The sequence below is a fragment of the Quercus suber genome, unplaced genomic scaffold (assembly GCF_002906115.3).
Source record: "Quercus suber isolate HL8 unplaced genomic scaffold, Cork oak 2.0 scaffold_124, whole genome shotgun sequence".
In the NCBI taxonomy this organism is placed as follows: domain Eukaryota; kingdom Viridiplantae; phylum Streptophyta; class Magnoliopsida; order Fagales; family Fagaceae; genus Quercus; species Quercus suber.
In genome coordinates this window covers 687,105-702,551 of record NW_027069588.1, presented here as the reverse complement: position 1 = coordinate 702,551, position 15,447 = coordinate 687,105, and the positions used below count along the sequence as shown (strand labels likewise).

Below are 15,447 nucleotides of genomic sequence, written 5' to 3'. Positions count from 1 at the left end.
TTTTTTTTTTTTTTTTTTTTTTTTTTTTTTTTTTTTTTTTTTTTTTTTTTTCAAATGTTTGTTTTGTTATTTATTTAATATTTTTTTAGAAATGATTAGAAATTTTTTCATAACAATGAATTTTATATCCTCATAATATAGCCAAACACATATCTACATATATTTTGGTCTGTAATAGAGTTAAAAATATTAGTAATTTTACTCGTCTGATTTTTTAAGTTTGCAAAAGTTGTGGATAGGGGTATTTTGGAACGGCTGAAAGTATACCCCAAATGACAGAATAGATTAACCATTCACTCTTATTATTATTATCTAAGGTGAAACTTTAACAATCACATCACTCACGCATAAAAATATACCAACTTAACTTAGGTCTTCTAAAAAAATTAAAAATAAAAAACTTAACTACTTAAGGAACTATGCTGCAATAAAAATTCTCCTCTTCTATGTTACGGTCTTGAGAATCATCATAGTTGCTTATATAGCCTGCATTGGCTTTAGCACAAGCACAAAATTAGGAGAATCAACGGATGTTAGCACAATCCAAATGCGCATGCGTACTTAATTTGCACAATATATAGGAGACTTCTAGTTCTAGTCACCGTGACTATTAAAAACCAGCACAAGCTGCTAAGCTAGTACTGCTAAGCACTCCTCACTTGTTTAATTCAAAGAAAGAATAAGAGACACTGGTGTATATGTTAGTTAAGGGTAAGTTAGCCTATTAGTAATTAATTTGTGCCTTTATTTTCTTATTATGTTTTTCATTGATTGCACTCTTCTGTTATACTGCATATTTAGTACGTAACTGACAAGTGCAAATATATGTGTGCGCCATTCTTCAGTGGTGAGCGCGTTGATCGTCGCAAGGATGTGGAAGGTGTTCCAAATTTTCCCAGAAAGTTTGAGAACAATTTTGAACCAACGGGAGATACAAGCTATGGTGATAATTAGCCTTAGCTTTCAAAGTGTCCTCATGGTGATGGGCTGTAGGAGAAGGTATACTTCAACCTACAGGCTCAACATGGTTCTGTGGGTTGCCTACCTGTCAGCAGATTGGTTTGCAACAGTGGCGCTGAGTATTATCTCAAACAATTTAGGAGAGAAGCCAATCGATCCAGAGCTCATCATGACAGCATTTTGGGCTCCATTTTTTCTGTTGCACCTTGGTGGTCTAGACACCATTACAGCCTACTCCTTGGAAGACAATACGTTGTGGCGGAGGCACGCTCTATCATTAGTGAGCCAGGTTACAGTGGGTGGCTATATCTTCCTCAGAGCCTGGAAAAATACACATTTGAATTATATAGCAGCTCCCATGTTTATTCCAGGGTTAATCAAGATTGGTGAGAGAATTTGGGTTCTGAGGTCTGCGAGCAGTGAAAACTTTAAAGCATCCATGCTCAGTAAACCTGATCCAGGCCCCAATTATGCCAGATACATGGAAGAATACCTCTCAAAGAAAGAGGAAGGGTTCAAAGTTCAATCATGTGCAACCATTGAAGCTTCGGTTGTAGCAGATGTTTCCTTCGTAGCCCCAAAAAATGTGATGATTCCAGGTGCAGCCGCTCTACAAGATGCCTATATTTTATTCAAAAGTTTCAGGCCGCTGTTTGCAGATCTTATCCTTGGTATTCAAGATATAAAGAACAGCCAATCATTTTTTCATGGAGTGAATTCTTCTGAAGCTTTCGAAGTGATTGAGGTTGAGCTGGGATTCATGTACGACGTGTTGTATACTAAGGCTTTCAAGGTTTATTCTAACAAAGGCGGTATTCTCCGTCTCCTCAGTTTCTCTTCTACCATGTCTGTGCTTTTGGCTTTCTTGATCTTTGACAAGGATGACTACCCAAGAGACGACATAATCATCACTTACATATTGCTGGTTGGAGCCATCGTGCTTGAGATATATGCAGTATTGGTGCTAGTTACCTCAGATTGGACAATGCTTTGGCTAAGTGAACGCAAGAATGCTGCGGTGGATGTCTTGTATAGAGCCATTTCATCAGTCCGAATGTACGGGATCAAGAGGTGGTCAAATACCATGGGACAATACAACCTAATAACATACTGCCTTCATCAGAAGCCAGCCATGTGCAGTATTGTCCAGCAGTTCTTGTTCAATCATGACTTTTTGGAGAAGATTCGATTCCAACAATCAGCTGAGGTTTCTAACGATTTGAAGAAATTGATATTTGATCAGCTTGTAAAGAAATCAAAGAATACCTCATATGAGGCTTGCAAGGAATTATGTGAGTGTAGGGGTAACCAGGTTCTTAAAAATGCAAAATGCTATGATTGCAAGGAAAAAGACAAGCGCAGAACACATGAGGGGAACCCCGAGATAGAATCTGAGCTACTTACTAAAGATGCAAAATGCATCTATGAGATCAGCAAAGATGATAAAAAAACAGTGGAAGAGAGCATTGATGTAGAATTTGACCAAAGCATTCTTCTCTGGCATATTGCAACAACCCTATGTCATTATTCTGATCATTGTCCAAATAGCGAAGTCAGCAAGTTGATATCAGAGTATATGTTGTATCTTCTAGTCATGCGTCCTGTCATGCTGCCCAATGGGATTGAACAAATCAGGTTCCAAGACACGTGTGCTGAGGCCATTGATTTTCTGAAACAAAGAAAAATATCTGATGTGAACCAAGGTTGTAGAAAGTTACTTGAAGTGAGCACTGATATTCCTCCATCTGAAGTGAAAGGAGACAGAAGCAAGTCGGTGCTATTCGATGGCTGTAAACTTGCTAAATCATTACAATGCCTGCAGACTGAAAAGAAGTGGGAGTTTATAAGTCATGTATGGGTAGAAATGCTGTGTTATGCTGCAACTAAATGTCGATGGAACCGTCATGCTCAGCAACTCTGTCGAGGCGGAGAGCTACTCACTCATGTATGGCTTCTGATGGCGCATCTTGGTATAACTGAGCAGTTCCAAATTTCTAAGGGACATGCGAGGGTTAGGTTGATTGTGCATTGATATGGTATGTGAACTGCTTTTAATTACAAAATAAAGGATCTCATTTTTTAATGTTCCACTTAAAATCCGCCTAATGCAGACTGTTGTGTGTTCATTTTCTTTATTTAAAACTTTTATTAAATGAAAAAAAAAAAAATGACAATTTGTGATTGGTGGAGCATTCAATGGAACACTAAAAATGAGACAAACAAATAAAACATTGATATATAATACAATGTTAAAGTAACATTATGTTATCCTGTAATGTCTTCCCTTGAGAATACTATGTTATAATTATTCTGTCAATAAATGTCCTTTTTGCTGACTAAAGCTTTTCTTTTGTGCTATCTTTCTTACGGATTTAATAAACATCTATGGATTTAAGAGTTTGCATCCAATCAAATCGGGATTTGACCACTTTATATTTTCCACTGTGTGTCAAGTAAACATTCATCATAAATGGAAAAAATACAATTAAAAAAAAAAAAAAGATTAACCTCATTAGAGACCAAAAAAGAAAATCAAAATAAAAAAATATTGTAAGGTTGAATTTAATCAACCATCTAATTGGCTTTATTCCGTGACTAATTTGCTCGTAATTTATCACTTAGTAACCCTGTATTTAGGTGGGAAAATTGTAAGGGTAGTGTGTGAGAAGATGTGTAGAAAAGTTCAAGAGTGTGCAAGAAAAACAGAGTCTCGCGACTAGGACTTGCGGGTGGTTCGCGACTGGCAAGCCGCGAAATGCAGTCACGTGAGAGGCACACTGGGAAGCTGAAGGGTCGCGCCAGCTGTCACGCTACAAGACAAAAGTTCCAGTCTGGCCAGGCCGTTACGTCGTGACTTGATTTCGCGACTTGGCCAAGCCGCGAGTTCAAGTCGCCAACTTACCATGTTTGGCAAAAACTGACGTTTTGTATTCCCTTCTCACCCTACTATATATACACCCTTATACCCATCATTTTGAGAGAGCTTCCAGAGAGAATTTTGTGAGAGAAAACCCTAGAGAAATACAAGATTGATTCATCCCCAATCTTCATCTAAAGAGACTCTACAAATTCCTCTACTCTCTTCCTCTCCATTGTCATACCCTTGAGAGGTCATTTACCAAACCCTTATCTCACCACACCCACTCAGTTGTTGCCAAACAGGGCAAACTGGTGACTTGGTCTCGCAGCTTGTCCAAGTCGTGAGTTCCAGTCGCGACGTAACGGCCTGGCCAGCCTAGGACTTTTGTCCTGTAACTTGACAGCTGTCGCGACCCTTCAGCTTCCCAGTGTGCCTCTTATGTGCCAGCTTTTGGCAGCTTGCCAGTCGCGATCCACCCGCGAGCTCTAGCCACGAACCTCTGTTTTTCTTGCACACTCTTGATTTTTCTTCACTTCTTCTCACACACTACCCTTACAATTTTCCCACCTAAGTACAGGGTTACTAAGTGCTAAATTACAAGCAAATTGGTCACAGAATAAAGCCAATTAGATGGTTGATTAAATTCAACCTTACAATTTGTTTTTCAAAAAAAAAAAAAAATGTAATTATCTCACATTGATTAAAAAAGTGTTTTGTATGTTGTATTATGTGTCTCACCCTCTTTTTAAAGTTATCAAAGCTTGCCTCACCCCCCCTCTCTCTCTCTCTCTCTCTCTCTCTCTCTCTCTCTCTCTATATATATTATATATATATAAATTGTTAGGTAAATTGTATTCTTAGCACTTCAAATATGAGGTATGTTTTCCATAATTTTAATAGGCTCTAAATTAGGCCATTAAATTTTAAAGAAAGAATTAAATTTTTCTTTCGTTGATCTTCCATTTAGTATTTGCTAGCAATGTTTATTTGTTAAAATATAATATCGGTTAATTTTAATTTGAGGCGACTTAACATTCTGTTAGTTACTTAGACTAAATAATTATTGAGCTATCTCATATTTTGGGGACCAAAATCGAATTGACCTCACATTGAGAGACTAAAATGGAATTTAGCATTGTCTTTAACATAGAAAAAATTTCGAGCAATTTAAGCATGAATAACAATAGGCGTGGCCCTAGAAATATGATTGGGTATCATAGAGTTCAAAAACAATAAATTAAATTAAAATATACTGGTTACGAGTTAATTGATACGCATGTGTTTAAAACTACTAGATTGAATTTTAAAATTTTTTTGAAGAAGTAAATGATTTATAAAATCGTCAGTGTACTATGTACAGGTTACTAACCTCGAAATCTCGAATGCTTAAGATATATATATGGTTTCAATTTCTGGTGACCACGTGACCTTACTTTCTCTTCCACAAGTGCACAAATAAATGCCTATATGCAGATATTCATTGATGCCATATAAGTCATAAAAATGATTAAATTATACAAACAGTTCACAAAATTTTAAAATCCACTTAAACCATACTTAAGATCAAATCTACAGTGACTGAGCAAAACTAGATATTGGCATATTAAGGAAGGCAAAAAGTAGAAATTTAATCTTTGTTTATTTTTCCCCAAGCATCCTCACTCTTAATATATATATATATATATATTCCTTTTTCCCCAAGCATTTCCTGTCCTTTTTCTTTCCCAAGCATTTTCCTGTTTCTCTTTAGCTTTCTTTAATTTTGTTCTCTTTTGTTCTTTGTTCCTTTCTCCTTCAAAAACTATTTTTTTTGTACCAATGGTCGAGCTAGCAAAACTAGGATTTTAATTGATAGGGAGGCAAAGTATGAATTAAATTTTTTTACATGAAAATCTAAACTAGAATTCATGTAATATTAATAAATTATCAATAAAGGAAAAGATATAAAATAATTATTAACACATTACAATGCAATTATCTATCATGGGAACATGGTGCTCTAATTAAGATAAATTAATAAAAGAAGCAGATTGGGAATATGGACATATTCAATACCATAAGTAAACAATTTATAATAATTAGACAAGAAAAAAAGAATTAACGAGAGAATTAAACAAAAAGAATAAATAAGTAGTAAGTTTCAATACCAAAAACTTTGTAATTCAATTGATATCTCTTGGTGTTTTAAACGGAGATCTCATGTTGAAACTCCCTTTTCTTTTCCTCAAGCACCAACAATCTAATTAATAAAAAAACAGGGTTTCAAGGGCAAGCGACCAAAGAAACTTAACCCTTCAGGGTTAAACATAGGTATATTTCTCTAAGAGCAATATATTTGGTTCCAATTAAATTTAAATACAAAAATATTTTGAATTTAAATGAACTTCAAAAAATAATATTATTTGTGTTTTACCGTACATGCACAATAAAAGGGCAGCACAAGCACAACACAGGTCCTGCTTTTTCTTTGTTATTATTTTTCTTTTTAAATTGAAATCAAAATCATAGCAGCACAAACTTAGTTAAAATAATATAATACTGCTACAGAAAGAAAAATATAAAAGAGAGTTGGGGAAATCAAAGAAACAAAATTGAAGAAAGGAAAAGAGTCAGAGAGAGACGGAGATGCCGAAGGTCCAACTGTCCAAGGCATACCAAATCAGTGCAGTGGCGTCCACGCGTGGCCTAGGCGGTGCAGCGCAGCAGTGGTGTCTCCAGAGTCCTTTTCTTATGATATTAAGGGTTTGTGTTGGATACTGCTGAAAACTGGAAACTAAAAATACTTTAACAAAATAATTTTTAAATGTGTGAATAGTACTGTTAGACTCAGTTTTAAAGTTTTTTTTACTGAAAAAAGTACTTGCGGGCCCTGTGAACAGTGCACGGGATCCACACAAAACGAACGGACAGCACAAACACAGACGCAAACGCTGTATCCAAAAATGAACTAAGGGTGTGTTTGGATACTACTTATTTGCTGAAAACATAAAAATTAATATTGAAAACACTGTAACAAAATAATTTTTAAATATGTGAATAGTGCCGTGAGACTCAAAAATGTATTGGTTTGCACGTTTTTGCATTTTTTGTTGGGTTGTTGTACCGTGGGATCTAGCCAAAAATTCAAACGTTGGATTGCACGCTAGAAACGTGCAATCCAAACGCACACTAAAACATCTGTGATAGGGAGGGAGTTGACATATAAAATGTTTTGTTTTAATGGTTTTTTTCTTTGCAACATTGTATGCTTTTGAAAAGCCTAATAATGGGCTTGTGATTAAATTTTTATTTAGATCATTTGGGTTAAAAAATTTACTTCCTGAGGACCAAGAATTATATGGGAGCCAAAAAGAAATTTGTAAGGTCAATGGGGCCAAGAAGAATTTTGTTGGACCAAATCATTTTAGTCCTTGAAGTTAGAAGTTGGTCATTTTAGTTGGATAATTTACTCTCAAAATCATTTTAATTCTTTATCTTAGAAAATTTTTATTTTAGTCCAATAATTTTATTCAAAAATCACTTTAATTCTTTAAATTTGTGGTTTAAAGTGATTTTTTGGAAAATTTATTGGTCTAAGTAAGTTCTTATAGAATAAATGTTGTTTGAGTAAAGTTTCTGAACTAAAATGACCAAATGACCAAATTCAAATTGAAATGACTATATGTCCCCAAAAAAAAAAAACAAAAAAAAAATTTTGAAATGACTAAACACCAATATATGCAATAATGAAACTTAAAAAACTAAAATGACATTTTTTTTTTTTAAAGAGTTTTAACAAATGACGTCTGCTCTTGATAATAGGTCTTTATCATTAAATCAAGTCACCAATCAGTTTTTGATATAGGTGGGGATTGAACCTCAAATCTTTTATACAATCATTAAAGACTTTACCAATTGAGCTAACTAAAACCTACACTAAAATGACATTTGGTTACCTTTTTTCTTTTCTTTTTTTTCTTTTTTTTTTGGAGAATGCTTACTTGGTTACTTATCTACCTCACCCCTTCTTTCTCTATTCTAGATTTTGACCAAGAGTAGTAGTTATCATTGATGTGGTACAAGAGAGAACAATATTAAGATTTAGCACTAGACTTCTTTTCTATTAATAAAAAAGAAAAAAGAAAAAAGAAAAGAAAAAAAAAAGGGTTTTACTAACGTATGCCTTTAGGGCATATGTTAGTAAACCATTTTAGGAAAATTTTTATTGGGAAAGACTGTCAAACTTTTTTGACTGCCTTTCCAATTCTAGATAAAAATTTCTCTAAAATGGTTCATTAATGTATACTTTAAGGGAATATATTAACCGTACTCAAAAAAATATAGACACCCTTTGACTTTATTGAGACACTACTGACTCGAAGGCCACGATATATAGTAGGTTTATTTTTTTGGAAAATAATTTGGGTTGGAACACTTTTTTTGCCATTTTTCAAGTATTATTTATTTATTTATTGACTTTGCTTCGAGCATTGTACTCTCTTTCTCTCTTCTTATTTCATTTTTTTATCCCAAGGATTCTTCCCTCTTTCTTTTTCTTCCTAGCCAAGTATTCTCCTCCTCTCTCTCTCTCTCTCCTTTTATTTTTCTTTCTTATTTATTTTCCCCTGAACTTTTGCCTCTTTCTCTCTCACTCTCTCCATATTTGTGTTTACATTTCTTTCTTTTCTTTTACGCAGGCATCTTTTTTCGACTCTCTTTTTCTTTCCATCTTTTTTTCCTTTAGAATTTGAAGTAGTTCCTATTTAATTTTGCGTAATATATAATTTGTTCCATATATTTTGTTGTTCCTAATTTAAAAGTGAACACTTTTGAAACACATAATAATTGATTTCTTTTTCTAAAGTAATTGTGTGATTTAATTTCTTTCTTTTTCTTTTCCCAAGCATCTTCCTTCACCTCTCTCTTTTTCTGCCTATCTTTTTTTCTCTCCAATTTGAATAAGTTTTTTTTGTTAACTTTACGTGATATGCCATTTGTTCCATATAATATGTTGTTCCTAATTCAAAAGTGAAAACTTTTGAAACACGTAATAGTCTCTTTTTTTTAAAGTAATTGTGTGATTTTATTTCTTTCTATTCTTTTTTCCCAAGCGTCTTCCTTTGCCTCTCTTTTTTTCCTTACCAGATCGAATAAGTTCCTATCACTTTGCGTGATATGTCATTTATTCCATATATTATGTTCTTAATTTAAAAGTGAACACTTTTGAAACATGTAATAGTTGTTTTGTTTTGTTTTTTTTTGTTTTTAAAGTAGTTGTATGTTTATATTTCTTTTTTTCTTTTTTCGCAAGCATCTTCTTTCATCTCTCTTTTTCTTTCTATCTTTTTCCCTTCCCAATTTGAATAAGTTCCTATGTAACCTTGCGTGATATGTCATTTGTTCCATATATTATGTTCCTAATTTAAAAGTGAACAGTTTTGAAACATGTAATAGTTGTTTTGTTTTGTTTTTTGTTTTTAAAGTAATTGTGTGTTTTTATTTCTTTCTTTTCTTTTTTCCTAGAATCTTCCTTCGCCCCTCTCTTTTTCTTTCTATCTTTTTTCCTTCCAAATTTGAATAAGTTCCTGTATGTAACTTTACATGATATGTTATTTCTTCCATATATTCTGTTGTTCCCAGTTCAGAAGTAAACACTTTTGAAACATGTAATAACTGTTTTGTTTTTTTGTTTTTGTTTTTGTTTTTGTTTTTGTGTTTTGTTTTTAAAGTAATTGTGTAATTTGAATAGTGTCTCCTTTATCTTTGCTTTGTATATACCTTTTCCACATATTCTTTTCTTCTAAAATCAATTTTAAAATATCTAATTGTTGTTTTCTTCTGATTAAAACTATTATATGGTGTGTGTTTATATAAGCTGTTGTGAAATGATATTTTGGATTTAAAATGAGTAATTGTAAAAGATTTATGAGAAGTTGTTATGAAATGGTGCTGGTTTTTTAAAATGCACTTATGGGCTCCCAATCCCAAATCACCTAATCAAATGGACTCATGGTTTGAATAAGTTTCCAAATAGTTCTCCGTTATACCATTTTTTCTACTCATTATATTTATCAAGATTCAATAATTGAATAAGTTCTTGTATATAACTTTATTAATTAATACCTAACCATAATAAGAACTAAATCTGAACTAAAAAAAATTAAAAGCACTAAAAACAAAAAAATAAATGCCCTAAAAATCTAAAATAAAAAAAATTACATAAAATACCAAATATAACAAATTACAGAAATTAATTTAAAGATTCTGTCCCTCATCACAGATTCAATACTTCGTGATTTAGCAATAATCACTTTTGATAAGTTCTCATGCATGGAGCTTTTTTTTGATATAGCACTTATTTCACATATTATGTTCTTCTTATTTAAGTAATAATCTCTTTTGAGCTACGTTTTGGCCTTTTCTTTTCAATAAAACAACTGTTTGGATAGTTTCCATATAGCTTTGCTTGCTCTACCACATATTGCTCATATTCTATTCTTCCTTTTTAGTAAAGATCATTTGTCATTGTCGTTTTTCATTTCATTAAATTAACCGTGTAATTAAAATAAGTTCCATAGCTTTGATTGCTATACCACGTTTTGATGATATTCCCTTCTTCCCGATTCTGTAATCATCACTTTTGAGATGATTCAGTAATAACTAATAACCACTATTCTTATTAATTAAAAAAAATAGTAATAATCACTACTGAAACAAGTAATGGTTGTTTTCATTTTGTTAGAAATACTGAATGATTGTATTGTATTTCTTGTATAAAAGAATGTACATAGATGCCTTTATATAGGAGGCATATGTGTGCAGTACAAGTAAATATGTGTGCTATACAAGTAACCTAACTGGGCCTAAAGCCCACAACACTATATATGTTAACAGCCCCCCTCAAACTCAAGGTGGATGTGAGACCAACTTGAGGTTGTCAACCAAAGTACGAAGGCGTCCCTTAGGATGTGATTTGGTGAAGATATCTGCAAGTTGATCTTTAGAGGAGACTGAGATCAGCTTGAGAGCACCATTAAATTTGAATAAGTTCCTGTATGTAACTTTACATGATATGTTATTTCTTCCATATATTCTGTTGTTCCCAGTTCAGAAGTAAACACTTTTGAAACATGTAATAACTGTTTTGTTTTTTTGTTTTTGTTTTTGTTTTTGTGTTTTGTTTTTAAAGTAATTGTGTAATTTGAATAATGTCTCCTTTATCTTTGCTTTGTATATACCTTTTCCACATATTCTTTTCTTCTAATAATCAATTTTAAAATATCTAATTGTTGTTTTCTTCTGATTAAAACTATTATATAGTGTGTGTTTATATAAGCTGTTGTGAAATGATATTTTGGATTTAAAATGAGTAATTGTAAAAGATTTATGAGAAGTTGTTATGAAATGGTGCTGGTTTTTTAAAATGCACTTATGGGCTCCCAATCCCAAATCACCTAATCAAATGGACTCCTGGTTTGAATAAGTTTCCAAATAGCTCTCTGGTATACCATTTTTTCTACTCATTATATTTATCAAGATTCAATAATTGAATAAGTTCTTGTATGTAACTTTATTAATTAATACCTAACCATAATAAGAACTAAATTTGAACTAAAAAAAATTAAAAGCACTAAAATCAAAAAAATAAATGCCCTAGAAACCTAAAATAACAAAAATTACATAAAATACCAAATATAACAAATTACAGAAATTAATTTAAAGATTCTGTCCCTCATCACGGATTCAATACTTCGTGATTTAGCAATAATCACTTTTGATAAGTTCTCATGCATGGAGCTTTTTTTTGATATAGCACTTATTTCACATATTATATTCTTCTTATTTAAGTAATAATCTCTTTTGAGCTACGTTTTGGCCTTTTCTTTTCAATAAAACAACGGTTTGGATAGTTTCCATATAGCTTTGCTTGCTCTACCACATATTGCTCATATTCTATTCTTCCTTTTTAGTAAAGATCATTTGTATTGTCGTTTTTCATTTCATTAAATTAACCGTGTAATTAAAATAAGTTCCATAGCTTTGATTGCTATACCACGTTTTGATCATATTCCCTTCTTCCCGATTCTGTAATCATCACTTTTGAGATGATTCAGTAATAAGTAATAACCACTATTCTTATTAATTAAAAGAAATAGTAATAATCACTACTGAAACAAGTAATGGTTGTTTTAATTTCATTAAAGAAATTGTGTAATTGAAATAAGTTCCCACATAGCTTTGTTTAGTGTATGAATTTGTCCATGGATTCTATACTTTTAAATAAAAATATATTTCTTTTCTTTTTATTGAAGCAACTCTTTAACTTGAATAATCATTTTCTTGCGTAACTTTGTTTGAAAATACCACTTATATTCAGGACAAAATTGGGAAATGCCCCGTTTGGGTAAAAATAGCAGCATAATGCCCCTTTCTCCAAACTATATAGGGGAATGCTCCTCTTTTTTAACTCAATTTTCTCAAAATCGAGTTAGGCCCCATAGCGGCGTTTTTTAGGAGCCTATAGTGACGTTTTTAGGATCTATAGTGGCGTTTTTTAACTCGATTTATAAGAAATCAAGTTATAGGTAAAAAAAAATTAAAAAAATTGCTTATAGCTAGATTTTATGGAAATCGAATTACAAAACGTCACTATAGATCCTGAAAATGTCACTATAGGTCCTTAAAAACGCCGCTATAGTTTGGAGAAAATGGCATTATGCTGCTATTTTTACCCAAATGGGGCATTTCCCAATTTTGTCCCTTATATTCAATAATCATCACTTTTAAACATTGTAATGGCTATATTCATTCTATTAAAGCAGTTGTGTTCCACATGTATATTCTAATTGATTACGGTTGGTTTGGATAAGGAGAAGGGTGGAAAAGTAGAATAGAATTTGCTGAAAATTAGCCTATTAACAAACACTCTACTTCCTTCTATTCATCCTCTATACCTCTTCAATCCAAAATCCAAATAGGACCTAAGTATTGATCGCTTTTGCGGTATGTGATGGTCTTTTATTTTCATTAAAGTAGCTATTTTTTTTGGATAAGTTCTAAATGACTTTGCTTACTGTACCACATTTTGCTGATTTTCTATACTTCTTGGTTCTGTAATGATTACTTTTGAAATGTGTTATGGAAAATTTCATTTCATTAAAGTAACCGTGTAATTTGAATATTTTCTTATAGCTTTTTAATTTTTGCTGAATGAATATTTTCTTTATAGCTAGGTTTGCTATAGAACGTTTTTCACATAATCTATTGTCCTAATTTAGTTATGCTCACTTTTGAAATATGAAATGTACATTCTCATTTCATTAAAGTAACCGTATGATATGAATACGACCCTTATAGATTTGTTTTCTATACAATTTTATGTGCACAATTGTTTTTCCTGATTTAGTAATGATCACTATTGAAATATGTCATAACCGATTCTATTTTATTAAAGCAACTGTGTAATTCAACTATTCAAGTTCTCACATAGGTTTGTTTTGTATACCACTTGTACCACATATTCTATTCTTCTTAATTTATTAGCAAAAATATCAATTTGGTCCTCTATTTTGAAATTAAAATTAATTTGGTCTTTACATTTCTGTGACAGTCAATTTAGTCCGTTATTTTCAACTTGCAATCAATTTGACCTCACTGTTAAGCCACTAACGTAAAATGTCTACGTGGCATACAGTGTACATTGTTGGCACCCTTGGCACTTATGTGGGTACTAAAATAAAAATTAAAAATAATTCTTAACATTAAAAAATGTCACATCAGCATTGAATGAAAAAATTATTTTATCAAATTTGAAAGAGGAAAAAAAATTTAAAAACCAAAAAACATGAATTTAGAACTGGGAACATATATCAAACATAAACTAGAAGAACAAGAACCCAAAAAAAATCAAACCAAAATCATAACCACTTTTTCAACATAATCTAGTCTTCTTATTTCAGTAATGTTCACTTTTGAACCCTATAATGGTATTTTAATTTTACTTAAGCAAACTTGAAATTTTAATAAGTTGTTGAATAGTTTTGTTTGTTATAGTACTTTTTCAACATAATTTGTTCTTATTTTGTTAGTATAGTACCTTTTCAACATAATTTGTTCTTACTTCAGTAATGTTCACTTTTGAACCTTATAATAAAGGAATTGTAATTTTATTGAAGCAAACTTGAAATTTTAATAAGTTGCTGAATAGCTTTGTTTGGTATATATATCACTTATTCCACAAATGAATTTTTTCATGATTTAATAATAAGCACTTGATAATGGTTGATTCAATTCATTTTGTTGGGTTAAAATAGCTTGACCCTGATTAGTTAATTTAATTACCCGAGTTGATTAATTAGGTTCAATTACATGCAAATCATGGGGGAACCAATAAATCACCAAAAATACTAAATGCATGAGAAAATAAATTAGACACTGTGATTTGTTGACAAATGGGAAAAACCTCGCTAGGTAAAAACCCCACCAGGTAATTTTAAGGTCACCACTCTCAAGAATCCACTAATTAACAATCAAGCGGTTACAAGTATAAAAAATCTTACCAACTACCCTGGCCTATCCCAAAACACAAACCTACAGTTGAATCTTTGCTCCATTAACCAATTGGACTTTATCTTGTAGTAGCTTTTTTTCTTTTGATGCACAAACCTCCATTTTTTGACTATCCCTTTGCACGGATCCCAAGTACATGACTAACTCCAACAACTTGAATAGATGTTGTTAGCTGTAAAGTTCTTCACTTCATTAACAATAAAAATCTAAAAGCACTCAGTTACAAAACTCTATGGCGTACAAATGCAGTAACTTCACACAGAGAAGATAAGTCTCTTGGTCTATGTATCCGCATGTAACGACCTTTAAAATAAGCCTTATATATGTCTAGGGTTGTGAGAAAAGAAACCCCAAAAAAATATGCAAGACTGGGCCAAATTTCAAATCTGAAAATTCTAAAATCGTAATTCTCAATAGATTGAACTGCTATCGAGCTATCTATCGAGCTTCACATTTAGTCTTGATAGCAGGCTTCTGTTAAGCTATCTATTGAGACTTAATGAACAGCTTTTCTTTACTTGTTTCTTGGACCAATCTTTATGTCTTTAATACTTGACTTGAACAACATGATTTTTGAAGTATTAAACCCATCTTAGGTCTACCCAATTACAAGTAAAGTTCATTTTGTCAAAAGATTAGCCAATTACACAAAATATGACCCTAACAATCTCCCACTTTGGCAATCCGTGACAAAACCACAGAAAAATAATTATGAGAGAAGTCTTAACACAACTATCCCATAATATACAAAAGTACATAAGTCTAACCCTAGCATGAATGTCAACGCTTGGCCTTGATGGAAGTCGAAAACCGCCGTCATGGACCTTCATTCAACTACCCGCCATGGCGACACTCCCGCGCGTGCGAGGCCTGTTGGAGGCCCCTCTCGATTGTGTGGTGCATGTGGTCTAGGCAGAGCTTTGGGTGCTCTCTCTCTCTCGGTGGAGGAATGTATGTCTACCTTTGGGGCTGTGGCAGGAATCTTGGCCAAATTTTAAGAGAATTACCAAAGGTAAGTGAAGTCGCCACCAATCATTGGGTTTTTCTAAGGTGTGATTGGTCACCAGTTTCTAGTTGAT

General features: G+C 32.4%; 1 protein-coding gene across 1 annotated transcript; it reads left to right on the top strand.

The window, feature by feature from the left end:
- The first annotated feature begins 522 nt into the window (after window positions 1-522).
- On the top strand, window positions 523-3,027 carry LOC112000662 (uncharacterized). Its single transcript, XM_024032816.2, has 2 exons — window positions 523-711; window positions 846-3,027. The coding sequence occupies exons 1-2, from the start codon at window positions 699-701 to the stop codon at window positions 2,990-2,992; spliced, it is 2,160 nt and encodes a 719-aa protein (XP_023888584.2). The 5' UTR covers window positions 523-698; the 3' UTR covers window positions 2,993-3,027.
- The last annotated feature ends 12,420 nt before the right edge of the window (window positions 3,028-15,447 follow it).